General features: G+C 38.1%; 1 protein-coding gene, 1 long non-coding RNA gene and 1 pseudogene across 2 annotated transcripts; 1 reads left to right on the top strand and 2 right to left on the bottom strand.

Moving 5' to 3' along the window:
* Positions 1-3,573: 3,573 nt before the first annotated feature.
* Positions 3,574-5,781, bottom strand: LOC115921818 (annotated as a pseudogene).
* A 6,915-nt stretch (positions 5,782-12,696) lies between these two features.
* Positions 12,697-15,691, bottom strand: LOC115921651. The gene is made up of 3 exons (XR_004063015.1): positions 15,642-15,691; positions 14,091-14,215; positions 12,697-13,595 (listed from the first exon to the last, which is right to left on the bottom strand). It is a non-coding gene; the product is annotated as an uncharacterized LOC115921651 (long non-coding RNA).
* A 458-nt stretch (positions 15,692-16,149) lies between these two features.
* Positions 16,150-22,484, top strand: LOC115921650 (prefoldin subunit 1-like). The gene is made up of 4 exons (XM_030979381.1): positions 16,150-16,207; positions 18,812-18,978; positions 19,786-19,870; positions 20,513-22,484. Exons 1-4 carry the CDS (start codon positions 16,181-16,183, stop codon positions 20,600-20,602), a joined length of 369 nt encoding a protein of 122 aa, XP_030835241.1. The 5' UTR covers positions 16,150-16,180; the 3' UTR covers positions 20,603-22,484.
* The last annotated feature ends 3,866 nt before the right edge of the window (positions 22,485-26,350 follow it).

The raw sequence follows: 26,350 nt of genomic DNA, 5'->3' as shown, positions 1-26,350 counted from the left end.
CAGGTATTTTTTAAAAATATTTCCTTGATACATACATGTATATATTTGACAGAAAATATAGTTTTTTAAGTCACACTGAAATCAATATATGAGTGATTTATGTGTTTATGTATCTTACTGTACTAATAAATTCACTTAAGATGAAAAGCTTGTTAGTTTATGAATATTTATACAACACTCGCAACTCTTTTCTTATCGAAAAATCATCTCAAGGCCAGTTTCAATACCCTATATTTTGTGTCTTATACAAATCATTTTCGGATTCCGTTGTATGTGACGCACAAGGCTTTGAAAATGGCGTTTGGTTGATTTTTCGAAAGTATCTGCTATCGTGTTAGTTAATCGTAAGGGAGAAAGTGAGAACGAGAGGCAGCTGAGGGGGGGGGGGGGGGGGGGGGGGGGGGGGGCTACATTGAGAGAGAGGTAGAGAAAGAGAGATGATTAGGAAATACATGTAAAATGTATGTAATGGAGGTTAACTTTCTTACATGAGATGATTCTAAAAAAAGTTTCACAGGAACACACCGAATGATACTGGAGCGAAAGTGTCGTACGTATAATTGAACACAATGACAAACATAGCTATAACCAGGGGGGGGGGGGGGGGGGAGGGGAGGGGCGACTGACGTTCCTGTTTATCATTTTAAAAAGGGTTATCCAAGGCACTGACTCTGTGATTTCGTGTGTCAACCCCGTTTGTGCCACCCCTTCCTCCGTTTAACAAGTCTGGTAAGCCGGTAGTGACAAAAACAAGTAGCAAGAGGTTAAAGGGGCATTTGGTCCCCTGTTCCACTAACAAAAAAACAAAAAATCGTTCATGAAACTTATCCCAAGACCTAAGTAACTCTATATCTCACATAGCAAACGCGTGTGTGTGGGTGGGTGTGTGTTGGTGAGAGTCCGTGTGCGGAAGTAAAAAAAGGTATGTTAGTATAGCTGAGCTATTGCATTTGACTTTGGATTATTCTGTATGTCCCCCAAGGGCGTCGCCAAAGGGGGGGGGGGTGCGACACCCCCCTCCCCACCTGTCAGGATATTGTCGGTAAAATTGCGCTGCCGTCGGGAAAAAAGAGAAAAGGGGGAGGGAAAAAAGAGAGGGAAAGGTAAAGAAAAGAAAAAAGAAAAGGAAAAGAGAAGAAAGAAAGGAAAGAAAGGAAAAAAAGAAAAAAGAAAGGAAAGAAAAGAAGAAAGAGAGAAGAAAAAAAAGAAAAAGAGGGGGGGGGGGGAGAGGAAAGAAAGGAAAAGAAAGAAAAGGGGAAAGAAAAAAAGAGTAAAAGGGAAACAAAAGAAACGGGGGTGAAAGAGAGGAGAGAGAGGAGAGGAGAGGTAAGAGCCTGAGAGAGGAGGAGTGAGTGTAAAAGAGAGAAGGGGGTTGTTGGTTGGTGTCGTCTCGTCGAGGGAGCAAGAAAGACACGGGTAAATATGTTGCTATGTCGGGTAAGCTGTGTCGGTATTCTTGCTCGATCCTCGTGTACTAAATCAAAGCAGAAGTTTGAAGTCGATGAGATGTATATTGTCGGTCGGCCGACAAGTTTTTTTCCCTACGAACTGTGACTTTTTATCCGCTGTGACGACTTCAAGAGTGACTACAACTACAATATTTGTATTTTCTCGAAGTTTCACTTTCCTATAATATCAACTAAAGAAATCAGAGGTTTAAAATTTTCGGGGAAACTAAATTCACACAAGGTTTAAGAGTCAACAACGATACGACGAATCGTCTTCCTTTCTCTATATTGTAATGAAACGCCTAAACAAAAAATCCGCGCTTTGCGCGGTGGGGGAAAACTTCATTTAGACGAGTCGAGAACGATACAACGAATCGTCTTCTTTCTCTAATATTTTAAGAAAACGTCAAAGCCTCCGCGCTTCGCGCTAAAGGGGGAAACTGAATTCAGACAATTAGGGCTTATTAAGAGTCGAAAACGGTTCAACGAATCGTCTACTTTCTCTAATAATTTAAGGAAACGTCAAAACCTCCGCGCTTCGCGCGAAATGGGGAAAACTGAATTCAGATAAGAATTAAGAGTCGAAAACAATACACCAAATAGGGCTTATTAAGAGTCGAAAACGGTACAAACGAATCGTCTTCTTTCTCTAATAATTTAATGAAACGTCAAAGATTCCGCGCTTCGCGCGAGAGGGGGAAACTGAATTCAAATGAATAGGGAGTAATAAGAGTCGAAAACGGTACGACGAATCGTCTTCCTTTCTCTATATTGTGATGAAATGCCAAAATTCCGCGCTTCGTTCGAAGAGAGAAAACTTCATTTAGACGAGTCGAGAACAGAACAACGAATCATCTTCTTTCTCTAATAATTTAATGAAATGCCAAAATTTCCGCGCTTTGCGCGGAGGGGGAAGCTTCATTCAGACAAGGATTTAGAGTCGAGCACGGTTCAACGAATCGTCTACTTTCTCTAATAATTTAAGGAAACGTCAAAACCTCCGCGCTTCGCACGAGAGTGGGGACAACTGAATTCAGATAAGAACTAAGAGTCGAAAACGGTACACCAAATAGGGCTTATTAAGATTCGAAAACGGTACAAACGAATCGTCTTCCTTTATCTATATTGTGATGAAACGCCAAAAATTCCGCGCTTCGCACGAGAGTGGGGAACTGAATTCAGATGAATAGGGAGTAATAAGAGTCGAAAACGGTACGACGAATCGTCTTCCTTTATTGTGATGAAACGCCAAAAATTCCGCGCTTCGCGCGAAGGGAGAAAACTTCATTTAGACGAGTCGAAAACGGTACAAACGAATCGTCTTCTTTCTCTAATAATTTAATAAAACGTCAAAGATTCCGCGCTTCGTGCGAAAGGGGGAAACTGAATTCAGATGAATAGGGGGTAATAAGAGTCGAAAACGGTACGACGAATCGTCTTCCTTAATCTATATTGTGATGAAATGCCAAAAATTCCGCGCTTTGCGCGGAGGGGGAAGTTTCATTCAGACAAGGATTTAGAGTCGAGCAAGGTTCAACGAATCGTCTACTTTCTATAATAATTTAATGAAACGCCAAAACTTCCGCGCTTCGCGCGGGTGGGGGAGAAACTGTATTCAGACAAGGATTAACAGTAGAGAAAGGTACAGCAAATCGTCTTCTTTTCAAAATAATTTAATGAAACGTCAAAGCTTTCGCGCTTTGCGCGGGAAGGGGGGAGGGGAAAAAAATTCATTTAGACAAGGATTAACAGTCGAGAAAGGTACAATAAATCGTCTTCTTTTCCTAATGATTTAGAGGCCTATCACCCACACCCCCTAATGAGCGCTCTTTAAGTGATTCGCTTGCTCACTACCGCCCTCCCTAAAATAATATCCTAGCTCCGCGCCTGCATTCAAATATATTAGCTATGATGCTGACGAAGTTGACGAAATAATTCGTATATTTATGTCGTCGAGGAAAATGACCATTTGCGCATATGCAAGTACTATAGATAGTCCATAGGAAAAACAATTTAGCCTTTGGCCCCGGGTTTATAGGGTTAAATTTGTAGATATTGGACATTTAATTTTGTCGGTAATTGGTCGCTAGTTTTGTCGGTTATCGTTGGCCTCTACACCCCCCCCCCCCCACTGAAAAAGGTCTAGCGACGCCCCTGATGTCACCCCTCCCGTCTGGGCCTCTCGCCCCTTTCTGGCTATGCTTGTAACGCCGAATGATTCTACAGTGACGGTGTCTTACAGATGAAGTAATGAATAAGAGAATAACTTGGCTGCACGCACTGACCATCTTGCCATTCATTGCCGTAACGAGACCTCATCACCCCACAGTTCTCGTTGCCAACGGTGTTCGGGTGGTTGTCGGGCTGTCCTGGCTTCCAGTGGGTGAAATCGACCGTGGTGCCGTCCGTCCATTCGAAGGTGCCGTCAGTAGAGGTGTCGTGTAGACCAAACCAATGTCCTGCGTATTCATCCTGAAACGAGCACAAATACACTGTAAGTATATACAAAATTATATACGATGTATCTACAAATAGATAACTATGTAAATAGATATTAATATAATTATAAAGAATTGAATATAAATAAATAAATCAAACACATAAATAATTATACAGATAAATAAATATATATAGATGAACAAATAATAAAAAACATAAATACATAAATAAATGACTATATAAGTTCAAAAACAAACAGGGAGATCTGTAAAATCACAGGTAAATAATTGTTTCCTGTATTGGTGTTGTTCAACATTATGAGGATAAAAGATACATTTACGTGGTATGTATTTAAAATTTGTTAATAAGAGGCAGACGCTTCAATTTTTATTTGTATGACAACATTTGGAGAATCACATTGTAACGAAGTAAGTCAAACGTTTCTTTGTTATTTTGACGTTATGCAATAAAGTAGCCTGTGGAGAGTTAAATATTATTAAAGCATGACTGGGGTACTATAATTACAATAAAATAAAAAAATTACAATAAAAAGTGACTGGGTTTTGTATATTATTTTAGAAATCTATCAGGAGAGGCCAATTGCCCCCTCTTTCCAGGAATAATTTCTAAGTTATACCAAAGAGCAGACGCGTACGCAGGGGGGGGGGGGGGGGGGTTAAATCCCCCTTGAGTTTTTATGTGTATGTTTTGTGAATGGTTTTTGGGGAACCCACCTTTCATTTAATTAAAAAAAAAAAAAATTATGCCAATAGCTGACCTAAAAAAGGTGACCTTACCCCCCCCCAACGGAACAAGATGTCAATTTTTCAAATTTCGAGACCCCCCCCCCCCCAGTCATTGCGCTTATTGAGCGGCTGGCTGAGTCGTTGCGAAATTTTTGGCCGATTTTAACCCCCCCCCCCCCCCCCCCCACCCTTGAAAAAATCCTGCGTACGCCAGTGCCAAAGAGATACCTCCTTGGTTATACAGTTCGTTGCTCACCCCTTTCTTCCGTGAGGATTCGTAGAGAGCAGTCACGAAATCTTGTTCGGGTTGAGAATGGATGGAGACGAGATGCCCAGAACGGGTGCGCGTGACTTCTCCCCATTCGCCGAGAGAGGGCACTGTGAAGTTGCGGCAAAAGTTTTCGGCCGCTAGCCAGTTCAATTCATGACTGAAGAACCTACAAAATGAACAATTATAATTACTGTATATCATTCTGTTTGGGTATTTTTTTAACTGTGCATGATAGCTGACCCCCTGGATATTTTAAAGAAAAATAAAATAAAGAAGAAGAAAAATCACATTGTGGAAATGAAAGTTTGTAGATATGGCGGTGACAATATAGAAAGAGTTTGGAAAAGAAAATCTAAAGTGTAAGGAGAGAAGAGAGGAGAGAGAGAGAGAGAGAGAGAGAGAGAGAGTGACAGACAGAGAGAGAGAGAGAGAGAGTGAGAGAGTGAGAGAGAGGGAGAGAGAGGGAGAGAGAGAGAGAGAGAGAGAGAGATCATGAAAACACTCATGGAGAGACAATTAAATGACCCCGTGTGATTTTTGTTTTGTGATTCAAAAACAAAAAAACAAATAGTTTATATTGACTGTGGCTCCTAAAATACCAGATGAGGGATATGTCAGGAATATAAAAGCCGAAATTAACTTCTTTCCATACCTGTAACAATGATTTCTAAAACCAGTCCACAGCTTCGGGCAATTACCACAGCCAGCTATCCCGGTGGGGCAGGCGAGCATGGCGATCGACGGCTAATGCGACGAAAAAGAGCTCGGTCCTACGTCGAAAATCCATCTCAATCCAAGTTATACAAATTCTGACTTTCAGTTGCTACTCCTCCTTTTATGGTTTTGGGTTTTGTACTTGTAGTGCTGGTTGCTGGCTGTGCGGCTCGATGCCAAATTGATTTTATGAAGATTGATTTCCTTAGAAGTTAACAAATCTACGAATACTAGTACTATGTTCAGCACATTCGCCAACATTTTCATTGGTGGACATTTTGCGGACGACTACATTTGAAACGAAGGGATGTTTGTGTGGAAGATCCGGTGTAGTTATTGTGATAAATTGTGTGTGTCAACATTATGCTAAAATAATGTGGAACCTTCCTTAGAATATACCTTAAATACGTATTCAATCAGCGGGGAAGGGGTGTCATTGATAAGTTCATAAAAACTAATTTTTTAGAATGCATGGTTTCGGGTTCCAGAACGGTAATAAGATAGACTCTACCAAAAACAGCATGAACAAAATGTATGATTATTTATACTATAACTTCATGTTTTTCAGCATAATTTGGCCCTACTCCAGTTACGGCATGAGCCAAAATCTTTCTCAGAATGAAGGAGTTTTCTTAACCTAAATATTCATATTGAACTTCATTTAAAAATTAGAACATCCTTCCAGAGTTGAAGGGAAATTCATAAAACACGTGGTTTTCTATCGTACTGAAATGAAACCAAAACCGAAATACACATTAATAATAAACCAATTGATATTGAACAAAGTATAATTTTGATCATTATAAATGACTGCATAAAAGAATGATTAAGTAATTTAAAGTTAAAGATAACGTTGAGTTCTGGTCATTCGATTGCATAGTGAAAGAAATGTTGTGGAATCGATCAGTAAAGGTTGATCATCCATAGCATATAAGTATTGATGTGTACTGCAAGGTTCTATAGAATCATCAAAATGGTAAGAAATGTGGCCCAGTCTTGGTAAAGTTACAAGCACTGTACACAGAAAGATGTATATGGGACTACACGAACATGCGGCATAAAAATCCGTTCCGATTTGTATGACCTTACATGCAAAGTTTCGGTATGGGGTCATGAATTTGGTTCAAATGAACATATTGGAAGCATTATGCAATCCTACAATATTCAGTGATAGTTGTCGCGGTTGAAATTGAGTTTAAAGTTATGAAATTATAAATAATAAACTATTTGTGTTGTATAGCACCCTCTTAAGGTCAATACATTAATTAAGCTATACAAAAATGTTTCTTGACTGAAATCGACCGATTATATTCCCGTTTGAAAATTATATATCACAACTACATATTCTGAGATTTTCACGGTCGCAGCTACCTTTGTACGGCCGTAGGCGCTATTTGAAATTTATCGACATTTACCGGGAGCACTGGTAAATTTGCATATTCAATTTTTCTCGGAAGCAGAAGTGTTTTAGGGGCTAAATTTTCTAGTGCTTATAATGCATCCAAATATATCAAAATTGTAAAGAATCACTTTCCACCCAATTTTCGAAATTTCCCAAAACTTTGTATTACCTTTAAGGCATTAATTTGAAGAGCCATGCTTTTCATGGAACATTTTTTTTCTCTCTGATGCTCTACCACACTTGCATAATACAATGATAACGCTCATTTTCCACCTGTTCCTGGCCAGAACTGAACCTTCTTCAAGTTCAGTCAGGTTTAGTCCGCCCAACATCATTATCATCGTCGTCGTCGTCATCATCATCATCGTCATCATCATTTCTTGTATACTGCTTATGTCTGTCAGACTTTACACTCCTGGCGCTTCACAAAAATATCATTACCCCAATTTTAAGCATGGCTGCGTGCAGAAGCTAGCAGGGTACAGGCACTATAATACCCCCCCCCCCGATGAGCTTTTGCTGGTAGTTGGGGTGGGGATGAAAGTTATGCTGGAAATTTCGAAAGGATGTAACTCTACATTATGCGTCGAATAGTTCTAAACGTAAACATTTCCTGAGGTGGTTTCAGTATTCCGAGAATGAAGTTATTAATCCTTTTAGCAAATTCTCGTCTGAAATTTTTGTACAGATATCAAAGTTGTATGGATTTAAAAGCAAGACGTACACTCTGTTTTGCTCTTATTCAATGTTTATTTGACTATGCTAACCCTGCATGGTATAGTAACATAAACAAGTCAGATCAAAAGAAGTTGAAGATTATACAGAACAAAATGGTGAGATTTATCAACTGTTCTGGTCCAAGAACTCATGTTGGCTACAGCGAACTTTCTAAAGCTGGTTTTCTTGAAGTCGACCAAAGATCAAAACAACTCGTATTGCATCATGTGCATAAAATATATCATACTAGGTCGAATCATTATATTCGATCCAACTTCGATCTTGTTACTGACGTACATGATTATAATACAAGAAATAGACGATTCAACTTTAACTTACCTGAAAGAGTAGGTAGTATTGGAAATTCGTTTTATTACAATGCCATAAAACATTGGAATTCCCTTCCCAATGGTGTAAAAGAAATAGGAAACTATGATCATTTTAAGAGGAAATTAAAGGAATACCTAATACTTGACAGTCAGAGAAGAGAAGTGAATGACATGTTATATGATTGAAATTTTTATTCTTCTGTCGGTTCATACTTTTTCATGTTGTATATACTTATGTTTTCGTACGTTATAGAAATTCTACAAATTCATCATTATTTTCCTCTTCTTCCTTCTCCTCTTTTTTCTTCTTCTCCTTCTTCTTTTCTTCTTGTACTTAATATCATTTCTATCATCAGTTTAATGTTGTTATTATTATTATTATCTTTAATAAGTAGTTCTTTTAATTTTCTTATCTGTCTGTAAATATTACTTTTTTAACTTATTAATTTTATACATGTCTGTAAGGGACCCCACTGGAAATAAGTTCTCGAGCTTTCGTGGGTTATCCTGTTCAAGCTGACTTTTTTTGATCTGTTATTATTGTATATTGTTGTATGTTGGAAGCCTTTATTAGTCAGTATAATATAGATCACGAAGAATCTTTGATACAGTAATTATTAGCAACGTATTGCTCAGGAACGGAAAGTATGCCCACAGTCAAACCTGCCTATTGTACGACACTTGCCCAGACTGAGATAGTTATTGCTCCGCGTTAATGTATAATAGCCGAATTTTGAACTTCATCCTTGGACCTAATATACCTAACCCCAGGCGCATACGCAGGATTTTTTTCGAAGGGGGGGGGGGGGGGGCGGGCGGGGGGTAAGGTCGCCTTTTTTTGGTCACCCATTAGCACAATTTTTTGTTTTATTAAAAATATAAAAAAATTGAGGGGGGAGGGGGGGGGGGGGGTTTCACCCCCCTGCATACGCGCCTGCCTACCCTATAACTATACAGGGACCTTACCTCCCTGCCATAACCCTACCTTTACACCAGGGATGTGCCTGCTTAAAGCTACTTTGTCCCATTTTGCAGCCAACATCAAATTCTGTAGAACTTTGCAGGAATTATGAATATATCATGTATGTCTTATCTGTGAATTATAAACGTTAGCAGTCAGTACTATAATATATTATTTAAATTATGCAAGGAAAACCGTTTAATTTCTAGACTTCAATGTCAGACACTATTGAGTGACTGACTGATTTGTTTTCAATAACATACATCAATATAATGAGCTGTAAAGATTCATGAGCATTTGTACACATCAATAATCCCGGCTTCTTGTAATGGCCCAAAATAATCTGATTAAGCCTTTGCGCAGCACAATACGTACGACCATTCGGTACATGGGTCTGAAAATCAGACTATTACTATTAATGAAGGCAATCAGTAAAGTCTATTCGACAACTAACGGTCATTATTTCCCGACTAAAAGACATTTTCAAGCCCTTTCGTTTTGAGGGAAGTTCTTAATTAGTGTCATCTTTCAAATGCCGTTGGAATTCAACATTTTCTTTTTGGGGGGCCTGCAAGCTCTCACCCTTACTCTAAACGTTTGACTTCATGAAGCCCAGCTAGAAGAACTGTTGCCGGAGCCATGTCGAATCACCAGGGCACCCATGAGAAACAGAAAATGTGGATAGCTGGCCTTATTAGGCAGGTTAATTCTATAACATTTTCTTGTTCGAGAAACATCAATTATTATTAGACAGGAAGCATTGATAAAGAGGGCCAGGGGACGACTTTCTTTACAATTATACACTGAGTACGGGCGCAGAGAATAAATGGATGTCGTTACTTTGAATTTTTATGTCTTTTTTGTTTGATAACCGTTACACAACCAGAGTTTAATTAAGTCAATTAGTTGAATTGGGCTTATTAGACTATATAAATATTAAATAAAATAAATTAAATTGTGTGAATGCCAATTTTGTTCCTTTTTTTTTCTTCCTTTTTATAACAAATACAAAATTTAAATAATGTACTTAGTTTTTTATACAATTACTGGAGACAGACTTTTACATAAGGCCCGGCCTTCCTGTCTAGTCTCCAAATACTTTCATTAATGTACATGTTTAAAATGTTTTTCCCTTGTCCATCATGTCTTCTCCACTTGTGTTATCCTCATGTTACATATTGATACATGCATATATTCTAACTTTTATATACAATAATAATAATAATAATAATAATAATAATAATAGCCTAATAGTCCACTCCAAATTTTATTAAACCGAAACGGAAATTCTTTTTGCCCAATTATTGATCGTGAGCCCGGCAGCCACTGAGCAGCGCCAGATCGACGTTGCTCTATCCCTAAGTTGTTGAACGCCAAACAAGGTAGCAACAACTCCCATCTTTGAACGTCTTTTGGTATGACGCGGCCGGGGTTCGAACCCACGACCTCCCGGTTGTGAGGTGGACGCTCTACTGACTGAGCCAACACTCCGGTATATTTGTTTTCCTTGTATATTTTTAATGAAAGTATTGAATAAAGTGAACTTAAACTTGAACTTGAAATTCATAATTATTAGTGCATGCCTACCATTTTTTTTTCCATTAGCGCTTACTTTTATTTTATGAAATATTTATTTCCCCAAACAAATCAAAACATAGTAAACACAAATCAAATCATTCAGAAGTTAAATCAATTACGAGTCGAAAGTAAATTCGCACATTTTCTTTATCGTTCAAAACAGTATAGCCCACAGAACATAATTAAGCTTAGGACATTTTTTTTAGGATTGTCGGGACTCGAAGGCCTCAGCGAGGCGCGGGAGGGGGTTTCTTCTCTTCTCCCCTCTTCTTCTTCTTTTTTTTTTTTTGGGGGGGGGGGGGGGGGAGGGGGTTCATGGATATTTTTAGGCCCCCCACCAAAAGTATTGGCTCCCGGTTCTTAAGCAGTATGCAGAAGAACAATATTCAAATTGTACATACATGTTAAAATATTTTTTGAAATAATACTGGACTAGTCTAGTGTAAACGACACTCGTTGAACTCTTCAGTGTCGCGATTGCACCAGGGGGGTTCAACTCCGCTTCTGCATCCGTCTAGCCATGGGGAAATTTTGGAGGGTCAAAAGTGCACACTGCTTCCACTTATCGTGTATTATCCTATGAAGACGACAAATTTTTAGTGCACCAGCGAATTGGGGATTTTGGACTGCGCGCAGCGCGTAAAATATGTAAATTAAAATTTGGAATATTCATGAGCTCATTTCCACTTATTAGCATATTATCGTAATGAAAAAAAGACAATGCGCATGCGTTACTCTCGACAGAATCCTTGGGCCGAATATGTAGAACAATAAAAGGTCAGAGTTGGGGAGGTGTGTGTGTGTTGGGGGGGGGGGGGGAGGGGGTAATAAACTTTTAAATGGTTGACTTAGTTGGGGCCACAAACTTCACTGTCACCAGGATGGAAAGTACATTTTTAAAATTCAGTTCAGTTAAAAGGCAAAAATATTGACCCCATTTCACTGTGGTACCTCAATTCATTGTTTACCTTTTTTGTTTTGTTCGTTTATTAACTTAAATATTTTTTTAATCAGAAAAATTGCACTGATCCTTTAGCCCACTCAACAAGTGATATATTCATATTTTTAGTGTCCAAATAATGAATCATTCTCACCTCGACTTTAATGATCTTCATATTGTGCCCCATCCCAAATGAAATTTCTATTTTGTCTCGTTCTTTTTATTCTTGCATTCGTCGCCACTGATATTTTTTAAATTTGCCCCCCCCCCCCCCATCAGTAACATTTTCAATACAGGGACCCCTTCCAATATTGACATTTCCATAGGCTCTATTACCCTCCCCCCCCCCCCCATCCACACCCCAATTACCTATGCTTTCATCATTTTGGCATTGACTTATTCTTTATTTAACCCCCCCCCCCCTCATCTTTATTGTAAACCATTTTTTATATTATATTTATACATTAGTCTTGTCCACTCTCTTGCCACATTTCCGCTTTCTCTCTCATTAGGAAAGATGGTTAAATCTATCTCGCTGATGCCAGATATAAACAAACATCAAATGGTCGAACACCATACTCAATTCTACACAAGACTGCATCAGCCCCCATCTCACCTCAGTCATAGAGCATTATCATTACAGAGTGCCTACATCATCATAATCACCAGCATCATCACATATATTTCACAAAATAAGAAAATGAAAAGAACAGAATTAAGCAGTATTAACTAATTTATTAACATCTATGAACTCATTTATCAACATATTTTGTTTCTATAAAGATCTTTTTAAATCCAACATGACATCAACAAAAGGATGACAAAAGGATGGGGGAGGGGGGAGGGGGTGCTGTCTCTTGAATTCAAATTTTTCAGTTGTAAAAGTTTACTGTAGATTTTGAGGAAAAAAAATCAATAATATCAACATGCTATTTTATTATGTAAAGCACAGGTATATACTGAGTTTTACGAGTACTTTATCTTACATTGGACATTATTGTTGTTTTTACTACTACCTGTATTATCATTATTATTACTGCTATTATCATGATCATTGTCATTATTGTTACTATTTGTAATATTGTTATTATTATTAATGTTATTAATTACATTACTACAGTATTACTATTGAACTACATCATTTTATCCCCCCCCCTTCAATTTACTATCCAGTTCAGCATCCCTAATATATTTGTCAGAACTTGACTTAAGATTAAATATAAAAAAACTATGTTTCATGTACACGCATTTAAAAGAACAAATGATTACTTTCATGATCCTCGATATATCTTCTTCTTCTTCTTCTGGTAATCTTCAAAAGGCGCTGTAGCCTATCACGAAGATGAATTAATACTAAAGATTACAAGTGGTGTGAGGAAGACAGACTGTTTTTAAGTGGGATAAGGAGAGTGCCTCAGAAGTAGTCCCTGGCAGTTCTCTGGACTGTCAGCATGCACTATATTTGCTGGAAGTAAGTTCCATTAACTTTGGGACAGAGTGTTGGGCAAATACAAACTTGTCTATGTCGCTTCTGGCTTGGTGCAACTGGAGGGTCATGTCATGGTACTTCCTGCTCGTGATTTGTTAAAGTCCGTCTGTACTAGTTTGGTCTGGGGGATTAGACCACCCTGCAAGGTCACTTACAGGTGGTTATCTCATCAAATCAGCTCTCAATTAATATAAGAAAAAGAGGATCAGGGCGGACCAACAGGCACCGATTAGGCATTGTTTGCTATATAGAGGGCGCAAGTAGCTATAAGTAGTGCAATGGGAAAATTTTCAAGGGAGAGCGGAGAGACCATCGACTATCTTGTGCACCATTCCCAGTCTTCTTGCAGAGTGCCTTGTAGTTGTAGATATAGTAGGCAACTAAAGGTGCTGATCATCTCAGTCAAACTGCTGGTTCACTTGTGGTCCCCATTGTGAAGTAGCGTCCTGGACATCTGAGATGTTGTAGGGATCCCAGACACAGGAACAGTTCTCAAGATGAGGGTGGACTAGGGACTTGTACAAAAGAAGCCTGGGTATCAAACCTTCTGCAAGGGACAACCTGCATAATAAAAACAAAAAGAGAGGAGAAATCAAATAAGATTAAAACTGCTGCATTACATTGGATTTTCAAAAATAGATCTATACCTTCCCACTTTGTTTAGGTCTTGCATTTTAATTTTATTAAAAAATGATAAACTTATGTCTATCTGATAGGGCCCTTTTTGAAAAGAAGAGTAAAGGTTTAGATGTATTTCCAATTTATTTTAAGTTATTATTTGCTAGACTTTTGTGAACAAAAGTTTGTTAGATATAATGTAATATTTAGGAAAAAATGCCTTTGAGTACGTCTTTTAATATGCTGAGAGAATAAACTGTAGCAACACCATAGTTTGTCACCTAAATAAAAAGCTAGAGAATAAATGAGAATTACAAGATATAATGCAACACAAGATGACAGTTCCCCAAATCTTTGTATATAGTCCAAGTCGAGTGCGGTGTTCGCATGGGCTTAGATTATACAGCCTGAATATTTTCGAACTTCATACAAACATACCTTGCCAGAGTTCAACTTAGGTGTCCTGTTCTTGATTAGATCTACACCATAACATTTGATGATCAGGTCCTGGTGCTCTTTGTTGCACTTCTGTGATCATTATCTGCTTCTTTGTTCCATAGGATCTACAATTTAAAGAAAACATAAACTTAGTAAGGTTCCTGCTAATATCAAATGCATGCATTAGTTATCAGTTTATAACTTTGTTCATGTCCTTTAATAAAGAAAGAAATATCCATGTCATATGTAGGGTTGGATCCAGAATTCTCACCAACATAAAACTAAAAGGGGTGGCATAAAATCCTGAAAATAAACTAATTATTTCAAACAAGGCACAATAACATGAGTAAGAGCAAAATCAGGGAAAGAGGGGGGGGGGGGGGGGGGGGGGGGGGGGGAGGAGACACCTTTTTTCTTTTGTTTTTGTTGTTGATGGTAGATCTAGCCTAGTAGTAGATCTAGATCTAGATTCAAACTAAGCTGAATCTGGACCTGGATCACAATAATGACACATGTGCACGACTAGGCTAGTCTAGTGGAGCAAACACGAGACTAGACCCATGGCTATGGAATTCTTTGCTATGGCATAACACAAGCTATAGATCTAACTTGTTAGATCTAATTGCCTATTTTTAGTATTATTAGTAGGTGGCTCTAGACCTAGATCTAGACCCGTCCCTAGACCTATGCCACATCTGAAAAGGGGGGCACAGAATGATTGTGCACCCCCCCCCCCCCTCTCCATAACTTCCACATCATTTATTTAATCCACCTACGCCAGGCATTTATTTAGTCTTTCTTTATTACTGCATTAGGCCTAGAATCTAGCCCTAGATCTAGGCCTATACTAGATGCGGGGTTAAATGCTGTGTAGAGGTCTATATTTAAGTGCTAGATCTAGACTAGACCTAGATATAGGCCTAGCCCTAGGCTCTGCTTAGCCTTAGGCTTTGCTTAGCCCGAATGTTTCTGTCTCTTTCGTTCGTTAGCCTCTGATTTGGGTAGGGTCGGCTGAAGAGAGGAGCCGACCCTACCCAAATCAAGGGCTAACGAACAAAAGAGACAGAAAATTCAGGCCAGACTATGCTATGAATACTAGCCTAGCCCTAGGCTGCCAGCTCAGGAAACGCAGTCGCTTCTTGGTGGAGTGTTACAGCCGGCTAGAACCGGCGGATTGAAGATCATAAACCGCTCGACGAGATCTCATCGGCTTGGACTAGCAATGAGCCATTTGCGCAGTCTCCAACAGGTCCACATCTACGACCGATTACTATCGGAAATCAAGCTATGAACTGAACTTAAAATTATGAGATGTGCTCTAATGAAATAATCTACGGTAAAATCCTGATTGTTTCTGAAAATACTACCGTCGATGACTTAAATTAGGGTTCATTCAATCAGTTAATATTCTTTGGTCAGAAGAAATAAAAGAGGATGGGGTAGGGGGTTAACCGGGTAATACGTTGTGACAATGCGGAGAGCCGCTCACTGCAATGACGAACACATCACAATCATTTCAGAGACCTTCACACAAAATTGATCTTTACTTACTTTTCTTGATATCATAGGGTATCACTTCGATGCCAATGTTCGCCTGAAGATTTTCTGCTTCACTGAGATGTACTTGACAAACTTCTATTAAAATAGAAATTCACTTAAAAGAAAAATGTTTCATTGTTCGTAATTGAATAACTTGAAAGTTGCAGTTCATACAACCGCCATTTTCGTGCTCAAATCGTAGGGAATTCTGGGAATGCAAAAAATGTTTTATGCATGACCTAATACATAAAACATTTTGTCGATGGCCAATCAACAAACAGTAGTTGGCGTATTTTTTACGTCATTGCTCATGAATATTCATTGACCCTCCAAAACCGTCGTTCAAATCGGACAAAACCCCCATAATGCATCCAATGCAAAACCTATGAAATGTCAAAGGTCACGATTTTAGTTGGCCCTCTAGTCCTCCTACGGAGGACATACTGTGTATGATCGAATCTCTTTGGATTGCACAGATATGCAGGCCCTCTGTTGATCATTTCATGCCACTCATTATTGGACGTAAATCTGCAGTTGAAAAATAAGTAGCCATGGCTGTCGATCTTGAACTGAAAAAGGTAAATTTAAACTACTTTTTATTGAAATTAGCTCTCCGTAAGGATTCAGTGGTTATGGAAGAATAACATATATTCAAATTTTATTAGTAATGTCTTAACAAATTTGTATATAGAGCATTTTATTATCTGATACCTGCATTGGTATCAGCCTCAGCTGCACGAGGGGACTTTTCTTGAAGAAATCACCGGGGTAACTCCGGGCAACCTGATGGCAGGTGTAGGTATGGCTTAGCTACACTGCACTGCACTGTAGCTGCCCTAGTTTAGGCAGTGCAACAATGCAATGCATGATGTCTAAACTCTTACTGTAAACGGTATGGACCTCATACACGCACTAACGTACACCCTGCACATGTCTGTCTGAGTGAGTGGGTAGTGTAGCAATGATTGAGTGATAATTTGAGATGCTCAATCTTTTTTGGTCATGTGCTAATTATTTTTACACCCAAGAATAAGACAGTTAAGTTTGGGGGGGGGGGGGGGGGGGGGGGCTAGACCTAGATCTACGCACATTTGTCATTTGCACTGTGTGAGCACGTAGTTCTAGAACTTTACGCATTGAGAGAAAATCAAATAACGTGCTCTCATTGGCTGATCCGCTTAAGAGGTTTTGAATTTAAGTTAGATGCCAATTGCGTAATTATATATTATTACTTAATCTTTAAAGGGACTTGGTAACATTGTTCAGATGAGAGACAATTATGCCAAGATATAGACCGAAAGCTTCAGTCTCTATACCGTCGGTTGTTCCACTGAGACTATACGTCTGGCTCCACTAGACCTCCGGTTATAGAGACTGAACGATCGCCTATGCCAGCCTATGTTGAAGATATCACGGCTAGATTTTAGCCGTTAGGCCCCTCCCACAAACATGAACAAACTTGCCACGGCCGTATTGTTATGCCCCAAAATCCCCAAAATGTCATTTTACCTCGTGCATATCCAATTTTACATTAGGCCTAGGCTATAATACATCGGTTCCACTTACTAACTTGATTGAAATAATCCGTTTAATGGTCCCTTTTAAGGAAATTATGGGTCAAAATCGACATCCATGTTGAAAATCTTGCAAGCCGTGTTAAACTCTCGCTGCCGTCAATCTCATCCCTTCTAGTCTACGCCGAAGGCAAAAATGATTATGAAGGAAAAACTGTGATAACGCCATTACGAACGTGTAGATGGCGCACAGTTGTGCGCCATCTACACGTTCGTAATGGCGTTCGTAATGGTGTTTGTGGGAGGGGCCTAACGGCTCAAATCTAGCCGTGATATCTTCAACATAGGCTGGCATAGGCGATCGTTCTGTCTCTATAACCGGAGGTCTAGTGGAGCCAGACGTAGTCTCAGTGGAACAACCGACGGTATAGAGACTGAAGCTTTCGGTCTAGCCAAGATAGTGCTTGACTACAATGATAGATGTAAACTTAAAGATAATGTGAAAGTTTGAGTGAAAACAGATCATTATTAATGATAAAAATTGGGGAAAACTGATCTGATTGATTTTTGAATTCTCTGAACTATATTATTACCATTTGATTAAATTTTAGGTGAATTTAAATCGTCACAAAGCAATGAGTTGGCTCTATACATGTAGACCTATACCATTCAAGACATTTAAATGTTGAAAGATTTTTAAAAGCCTGTCTTGTGTTTTTTTTTCATGGAAGAACGGTTGGGAAAATCCAAAAATAGTTCATAAGTTAGGAAAATTTACTGTTACTGTTAGAGGGTGCCGCACAGTGAAGCCTTCAAAGAAAACCATAGATATCTTTTCAGGATTTTTTGCATGTTAGAGGGTAAGTACAGTAGAAGGAATTATAATAAGTTACATTTCATACAACAGTTACAGTTTTTTAAATCAACCTTCAACAATGTTACCAAGTCACTGACATGTCATGCTTTAAACAGGTGATGCACTTCCTACATAACTGACACAAACTTAACCTTAAGTAAACTTTGGAAAAAATTGTAAAAAAATCAGAAGGTTTGACTGGAATATCATGATTTTGGTATCAGATCAAACAGAAACACACAAGCTTTCTCCTCGCACTAATATCTTATAAGTTGAGCAAATGGCAGTTAGCGAATTTTAGAAGGGCAGTTGTAGGCGCCAATTTAGGAAAATGAGGCTGAGACCGGATCAACGTTATGCGTGTGCGCTTTATGTAAGCTAAAGTTCTTTATGGTGAGAGACCTGCTGTGGGGTGTTTCATAAAGCTGTTCGTAAAGTTACGCATGACTTTACAAATGACCTTAATATGAAAAACCAAATGGGATGCTCAAACATTTTGAACTGCATCAACTAAAGTTGAACTGTGCAGATGTAGATTAACATTCTACATGTAATTATAACAAACATTTTTAATGTAACTATAATTTTCGGCTACAATTTAATTGAGATTATGAGAAATACAGTCACACTTTGTTAAAATGTCAGGAAAACTTTTGGTATCCTATCTGGCACTTCATATTCAAGTCGTTCTTAAAGTCATGCGTAACTTTACAAACAGCTTTATGAAACACACCCCACTGATTTTATTACTATCCTGTTTATTATCCAAGTGAAATAATTCTTCCATTGCTTATAAACATCTAAACCTTCAGGCTTTCCAGGAGCAGCAGATCCGTATGATTGAGACGACGCAGCAGCTCAAGATAGCTGACATGCAGGTGGAGCAGCTGAAGAGAAAGCAGCAGCATTGCCGACTGACGGCCGCAGAGCTGGGCGCCCTTCCCGGAGAAACCAGGGTCTTCGAAGGAGTAGGAAGAATGTAAGATTATCAGTTTAACGTCTAGTTTGCAAGGAAAAAAAATATTAAACAAATTTGGGGGGCTACTTTTCAAGCTTTCTTGCATGGAAATAACACTCTTTAATTTATTTGCATTGAACTCTATGGAGTTTTTTTGGGCTGTATTAAGACTTTCGGGGGCTCTTTTTGGCATTTTGGGGGCTAATTTGCCCCCAGCCCCAAGTATATTTTCCCTGCTAGTTTGAATGCCATTCCCGAGTTGAAAATTAAAAAATCAATGAGATTACAAGTATTTGCCCAAGACCCTGTAGCATAGAGATTTATAAAATGAATGTAGGTAACACTGATTTAGAATTTATAAGTAATATGTCTGTGCAGTGGTTTATACACCACTCCCTCCTTTTTCTAAATTTTTCATTTTTTAACATGCATAATGTAAAAATCCTTCTCTGTAGACGAGAGTTTTCCTTAGTTTAGTTACATTGGTCAGTATATTTGATTTTTCACAATCAATATATACAGACATACATGTAATAATATTAGTACAGAATCAGTTCCTGCTCAGTTGACTTTTTATTGTCTTCAGAGCCAGAAGGGCCATTAACTTCTGAGTGTTGAAGCACATTTATAATTAATAATAGTTGATAACACCCTTCTGGCTCAAAAGAGACATTATATGAACTATGAAGCATGCATGTGGTCTTCTCTACCATGCACTTTATAAACACACTATCATGGTTTTCATTGCTATTGGACATAATCACATGTTCAAGTTTCAGGCAATAGGATACACTCTTTTAATCTATTTTATGTACTTTATTCACGTAGGTTCTTATTGCAAGACATGGAGGGAATTCAATCGGTACTTGCAAGCAGAGTCAATGAGGCAGAGAAACAAGTACAGAAAGTGCAGGTAACTATAGCAACTGCGATGCCTACATAAAGTTCATGTTAATTGTATCAGATTCATGTAATTTAATTAACAAAGTTAAATTTATTGATGATGATAACGATGAAGATGATGACGGTGACTCAAGTCGATTAACACCGAGATATTGAGCCATGCTTGAGTGAAATGAGAAAAATTATAGATTTGTGAAATCACTCATCTCATCTGAATGTAAAAGTGTGAAAGAATTAAAGGGTGCGCAAGAATTCAGTTGTCATGGTCAGCAAATTTATTTTTGGTCCCATTGCGTACTTTTCCTGTAGTTGCCATTACTCTCCAACTGCAATTCCTATTATGGTCTTTTGGTATAGTGGTTCATTCACTTGACTCTCGATCCTAGGGTTGAGGGATCAAATCTCAGCCTAGCACTAATGTCCTTTGGCAAGACATTAATCCATATTTGCCACTCTCCCCCTACCGGTAGGTGTAAATGGGTACATGTACCTTGCAATTGCAGGGGTAATAATAATTGCAGGGTCCTCAGGAAGAACAACATTGATACTGATGAGGATTCCCTGGGTGAAAAGTTTGATCATTAATCATTATCGAATGCTGCTCTGATTTCCTTTCAACTAATGAACTATTTCTTGCTTTTTTTGGTCACAGAGTAACAAGACCTACCTTGAACGAACATTGAAGGACAGCGAAAGCAATCTCAGGGAACTGGTTGCGTCGAAAAGAGCAGCGAAACCCTAGCGTCACGTCCAGCAGTAGATCCAGTTAGCTTGTATGATAGTAGTCATCTGTTTATACACATGTAGAACTAGACAGGAAAGAGTGATGCTGTGTTTTCTATTATGTTATCTTGAGAAACAGAAGGGCGATATGGACTTTGTAGGCATCAAGAGACCTTCTGTTTCTGATCTCGTGATATTATTTATGCTTTTTTAAGCCCACCATGCACTTTGTTATTGCAGCTTTTTTTTTTTTTTTTTTTTAATATATAAATTTTGCAAAGGGATCTATGTTGAGAGGCATGCTGAGTCTCTCTTGTCTAGGGTTTGGTTAATCTCAAGAACTGGGAACTGTAATGTTTGATATTGAAGATCTATTGATGATGGTGAAAGTCTTATTTCCCTGGAGTTGGATCGAGTTAAGCACGTTGGTCTGTCAGCATCTCAACTCTGCAAATCCTCAAGAATGCAATTGTCATGGCAAATCCAATTACAATTAAGATATGTCCTGTACTATTTCACTTCTACATGATTGTCTTACTCTTAGTAATGTGATCAGATTTGGGTGCTGCCATGAAACTAGGATTTGGGAGATCCGTCAGAATGTCAAGGTTGAGTTCTGGGAAGAAGTGAAATGTTTTGTGAGCGTTTTCATTGTTATTAATACAAATGTGGAAGAACATCAGAGAAAAAAACATTCCCTGAAAAGCATGGCTCTTCAAATGACTTCAGATTTTAAATACGACATGTAACAGCTTAAAAATGTGGGCCTCATTTTTACATCACATGTTTGTGTAGTCCCATATACAACTTTCTGTGTACAGTGCTCGTTACTTTTTACCAAGAATGGCTAAATTTCTCATCATTTGATGATTCCAGAACCTTGCAGAACACACCAATACTTATATGCTACAAAATTGCTACAGGATCAACCTTTTCTGATTGATTCATCACAGTTTCTTTCACAATGCAATCGCATGACCAGAACTCAACTTTATCTTTGAGCCAAGTAGATTAGACATGGTGTAGGGTACTCTTTTTCACTATTGAAAATATATTGATTAAAATGTTCAAAGGCTGATAAAAAGAAAAGGATAAGTGGCTAGTAACCATAAGTACTGTGTAGCTGTACACATAATATTCTTATCAATTCTTTAATGAAAATGAACATTCCTTTCCAAAATTTTGGTCATTTTTTGTAAGTTCTCTACCTTGTCTGTGGCAGCTAAAGTACAGAGCCTATGCAGTATGCTTCCAGCCTAGTCTCAGAGCGCAGACACTGTTACGCACAGCGACTGACAAGGGTTTGTGCCTGCAAGTTAAGCATTTCTAATGGAATACCTTTTGTTATATGTTTTATGATACAAGAATACTTACATCTGTATTGTATAATGTGTGTCAAAATCGCTTTTGCATGAAGAACTAGCAAATACAAATGTTTCTGAGCTAATCCAACTTTCTGGTCTACTTAAGAAGTGGGGGGGGGGGGGGGGGTAAATCTCAACAACGCAAAGAAAGTTTTCTAAACAGAACTGCCTGCATTCCTTCGCGGGGGCGATAGTAAGTGAAAATTGTTGTTTTGTCTCTGTGATGTTGCGAACACCATATACTTGCATCAGCGAAAAGATGTATGTGTTGCTTCTTCTGGTATTTAAACAAAGGCATGACATAGAAAGGGAGCAAGTGTGTGGGTAAGATGTCTTGAATAGGGACTTTTAGATTTGCGTGGACTGAAACATGTGACGTCCATTCAAGGCAGTGCATTAAAAGGACGTCGATCGTAGCAATCCCCATTGTCTTTGTGCGAACCTAAAAGTCCCTAATGTCTACCGTTATGTTGCTTGTACTGAATTATCAGTGATTGCAATTATTGTAATAAAGGTGTATTGAGTATGCAATATCCATTTGCAATTTCTACCCTTATCTTTTCTTGTGAAGTGTTAGAGTACTTTTTTAAAAAGAATATGAGGATGATGTGTGTTTGTTTGTTCATTTGTCTGCTTTCTGTCTTTACAGTATGTGAATGGAACATACGTTGTTTTCATTTTGCTTGTGTCCGTCTTCAAATAATGACAGTTTTAGGGATTGTTAGTGTGTGCTGTAGATTGTGTGTTGATGTACATTAATTTAAATGGAAGCTTGCCCTGATAATACGTTGGTTTTAATAGAAGGTAACAATTTATTACAAAAAAAGGAGGGTCCTCTCCCATTTGCCCTGTTTATACAACAGATGTATGAAACAAATCTATTCCGTCATCAATAACTTAGAAAGTGAAAGCTTATGTAATTTATCAGGGTGGCCTTCCTTTTTAAGGGGGTGACTGTCCTCTGGGGGAGGGGGGGGGGGGGTGGGGTAATAGACCAGTTCACGGTTAGCACATCTCTGCAATGACCCCGAATATCCACAGATCTTCAAAACATGAAAAGGTCCCACTTTGTACATTTTGAAATAATCACTCCTACAGCGATGCAGGTGCTACATAAATAGCCTTTGTTTCCCCTTTTCAAAGAATATTTGCACCTGTAATTCTGCCTGAGTATCATGGAATGCACTGCTTGTTCATTAATGAATAATGATTACATAACTTTCATGAGCCCGTATCCAGTATTTCGTCTCAGTGTATTATACAATTTGTTCTGCAATGACCTTTATCTGCTCATGCTCAGACTGCAACCGTGAACTGGCTTATTGTCCTCAGAGTTTATTTTCCAGGGTTAATTCTCTCTCTCTCTCTCTCTCTCTCCTCGCTCTCATTACCCCCTCGCTCTCTCATTACCCCATCCCTCTCTCTCTCTCTCTCCCTTTCTCTCTATCCCTCTCCCACCCTCAGCTCTCGCCATACCCTCTTCCTACCACTTTAGCTTTTATTCTCGCTTCCTTCCTATTTTCTTTTGACATGATCGCAAGAACTTTCACGAAATGAGATCAAGGGCAATTTCAATAGCATATTGTATATCCTATCTAAATTCTAAATCATGTTCAGATTACATATATCATGTCGTTGTAATGCTCGCTTTTGTCGAAAGGGGATGATCATATTGAAATTTATTTAAAAGCCCCTCGAAAGTGTTGGGGAGTCCCAACATTTGACGGCAACATTTCACTTAAATGTTATCATAATGTGAAAGAGGATTTCATTTAAAACACATTTTTGCAAGGATTTCCTGAGTCAAACAGAAAACCCCAATTATGTATTCTTTTTTCTTCAATATTTGTCTTCAAACACATTTTTATGCGGGAAACTTTGCAGAAGTGTGTCTTAAATGACATCGTGTTACACATTATGGTACAATTGAAGTGAAATTTTGCCATCAAATTTTTGGCAAATTGGGCTCCCAAAACTTTAGAGGGGGGGGGGGGGGGGGGGGGGTTAAGGTTGATATTCCGATTTTGTTTAAATTGCTATGTTGCCAATCAGGGATAGTTAATTACAAAACCGTCAATGCTAATATGAAAATGCAAAGCTTCATTTATCACAATGTGTACTCCCATGCAACTTATAACTTTATATTCACCATGTCAGAGAAGAATATTTTATTTTTCTTTTATTTATTGCACATTTCAAAACATAACACATTGCAAAACTTAATCAAGAATTACACTTAATGTGAATGGTGTATTTACAAAATTGTAGAAAATATGTCGACAAAGCAATGTCGACAATGGTTTTTAAATAACTTAATATATAATTTTGAATTCTTAGAAATTCTCACTCAGCATCTGATTTCATAAAAATATGGAATGAATCTATATTTTCAAGATTCAAATATAGACCTTTAATAATTTAATAAATTATCTTGACCAAAAACCTACAAACTTTCTTTCCATTGAATCGTACTAAGAACGAAAACTTCAACATCATTTATTAAAAAACCCTTCTAATAAGGCGATTTTCAACTGCTTATCAAAATGCGTCGTGTGTTCATTTGGGTGTTAAAGGGAACTGAATCATCAAAATCATTATTTTTTATTATTATCCTCTTATATTACAACTTCCAAAGCTTTGAAATATAAGTAAACTTGCGCCCTCTGTACCTGTATAGCAAAAATGCCTAAGTGATGACCGTTGGTCCCCCATGGTCCCCTTTTTCTTATGTTAATTGAGAGCTGATTTGATGAGATAACTACCTATCAGTGACTATGCAGGGAGGTCTAATCCCTCCTGGCAAAACTAGTGCAGACAGGCTTTAAATAAAAAGTATTGGATCGTGTTTATTCTTTTTTATTCGACGCCCCCTTGGCCCTCGTCACGTGTAATCAAGGGAAATTATCGACGGAGGTCTAATTTCCCTTACTTGATTTTTACATTAACATTTCGCAGACGGAGCTATATAACCCAGTTTCGGGAAAATATTTTATCATTAATTATTTTTTATTATTATTAATACTATTATTGATATTATAATAATAATTATTATAATGATAATTATGATTATGATTATCATTGTTATTATCATCATCATTATTGTTACTACACGTACATTATTATTGATATTATTATAGCCCCATCGGTTAAAAGACTGCCCATGTGCGTAAAATGAAAACTGATAACGACTGCAAAATATGTCTAGTATATGTTTCTATAAAATGTATCAATCCCTTCCACAAGCTCTAATCCACACAAAAGGTCACTTTACGCCATGCTATTTATCTTCAAGTTTAATTTTTTGTCTCTGGCACTTTTCAAACCATTCATCTAGCTCGATGCCTAAAAATATTCTTTTTCATTGTGAGTTCATTTTCCAACATATTTACTAATTAAGACACTAATTCATCACCCTTTCCTCCTTAAACTAGCTACATCAGCTACTTGAATATCCTTACTTGTTGAATATACATAGCCTGTAACTGGTAATCATCTATTTATGAAGTAGTTCTGGGGCCTGTTTCATAAAACTTGTTATCTATAACAACTGCTAAATTTGTATGACAAATTTGCTCTCAGCCAATCAGATGCCATGATTTCAGTAGTTTGTAACGGTAGCTTGTAACTTGTTATTGATATCAAGTTTTATGAAACAGGGCCCTAGCTGTTGCCTTCAAAGAAGTTCATCCTCCACGTCGAGCCATCTTGATTAGATGCATATTGGCAAGTGTAGGGGTGGATTTTTTGATTTGCCAGACGTGCCCCAAAATTGACAACCTTTTTTGTTTTGCTTGATAGAGATTTCGGACACACATAACTCGTCAAAATATGTGAGGACCCCTCCCCCTTTTAGCATGTCAATTTAGAGTTTTTTTTAATCCCAGGTCAAAATGCTCTGGGGCCGCCCCTGTCGATCGAATTGGGCAAAACTTCTGTAATATGGCTGTACAGTTAACTGAATGTTAGTATCCAGAGAGCTGCAGAGACAATCGGCCTACGAAACATTCACTCCGAATAATTGGCACGAATAGGCCATTTTCGTAATGTAATCCAATTGAATGCACACATCTTTGTCAAGACATAGTGCCTCGTTACAAATTATTTCATTCATTTGTTACAAATAATTGTATTTCAATAGCCAGAATACGAATTGTATAAATTCCGCGTGGTTATGCTACGGTCACAAAGGTTCGGTCGAAAGATAATTCCGTACGAATCTCCCTGTTTTTCCATTGTCTTCCCGAACTTCCATGTCTAAAAATCGTTCGTACGGCGTTCGTAGCAGTTCGTAATGGCATTTGTGACCGAGGCTTTAGGTTGGACAAGCCATAATGTTTGTCCCACCTAGCAACAACTGATGTATGCAATTTGCATTTTAACTATTAAAATACAATTACATGTAC

This window comes from Strongylocentrotus purpuratus, unplaced genomic scaffold, assembly GCF_000002235.5.
Source record: "Strongylocentrotus purpuratus isolate Spur 01 unplaced genomic scaffold, Spur_5.0 spur5_scaffold_10, whole genome shotgun sequence".
NCBI classification, from domain to species: Eukaryota; Metazoa; Echinodermata; class Echinoidea; order Camarodonta; family Strongylocentrotidae; genus Strongylocentrotus; species Strongylocentrotus purpuratus.
The sequence above is the reverse complement of the archived record's forward strand: the minus strand, read 5'-3'. Positions and strand labels throughout refer to the sequence as shown.

Coding starts and splice junctions, on each gene's coding strand:
- LOC115921650 (XM_030979381.1), top strand. CDS start 16,181: ATGGCTGTCGATCTTGAACTGAAAAAG. Junction 16,208..18,811: donor TCGATCTTGAACTGAAAAAG/GTAAATTTAAAC, acceptor CTAAACCTTCAG/GCTTTCCAGGAGCAGCAGAT. Junction 19,871..20,512: donor AACAAGTACAGAAAGTGCAG/GTAACTATAGCA, acceptor TTTTGGTCACAG/AGTAACAAGACCTACCTTGA.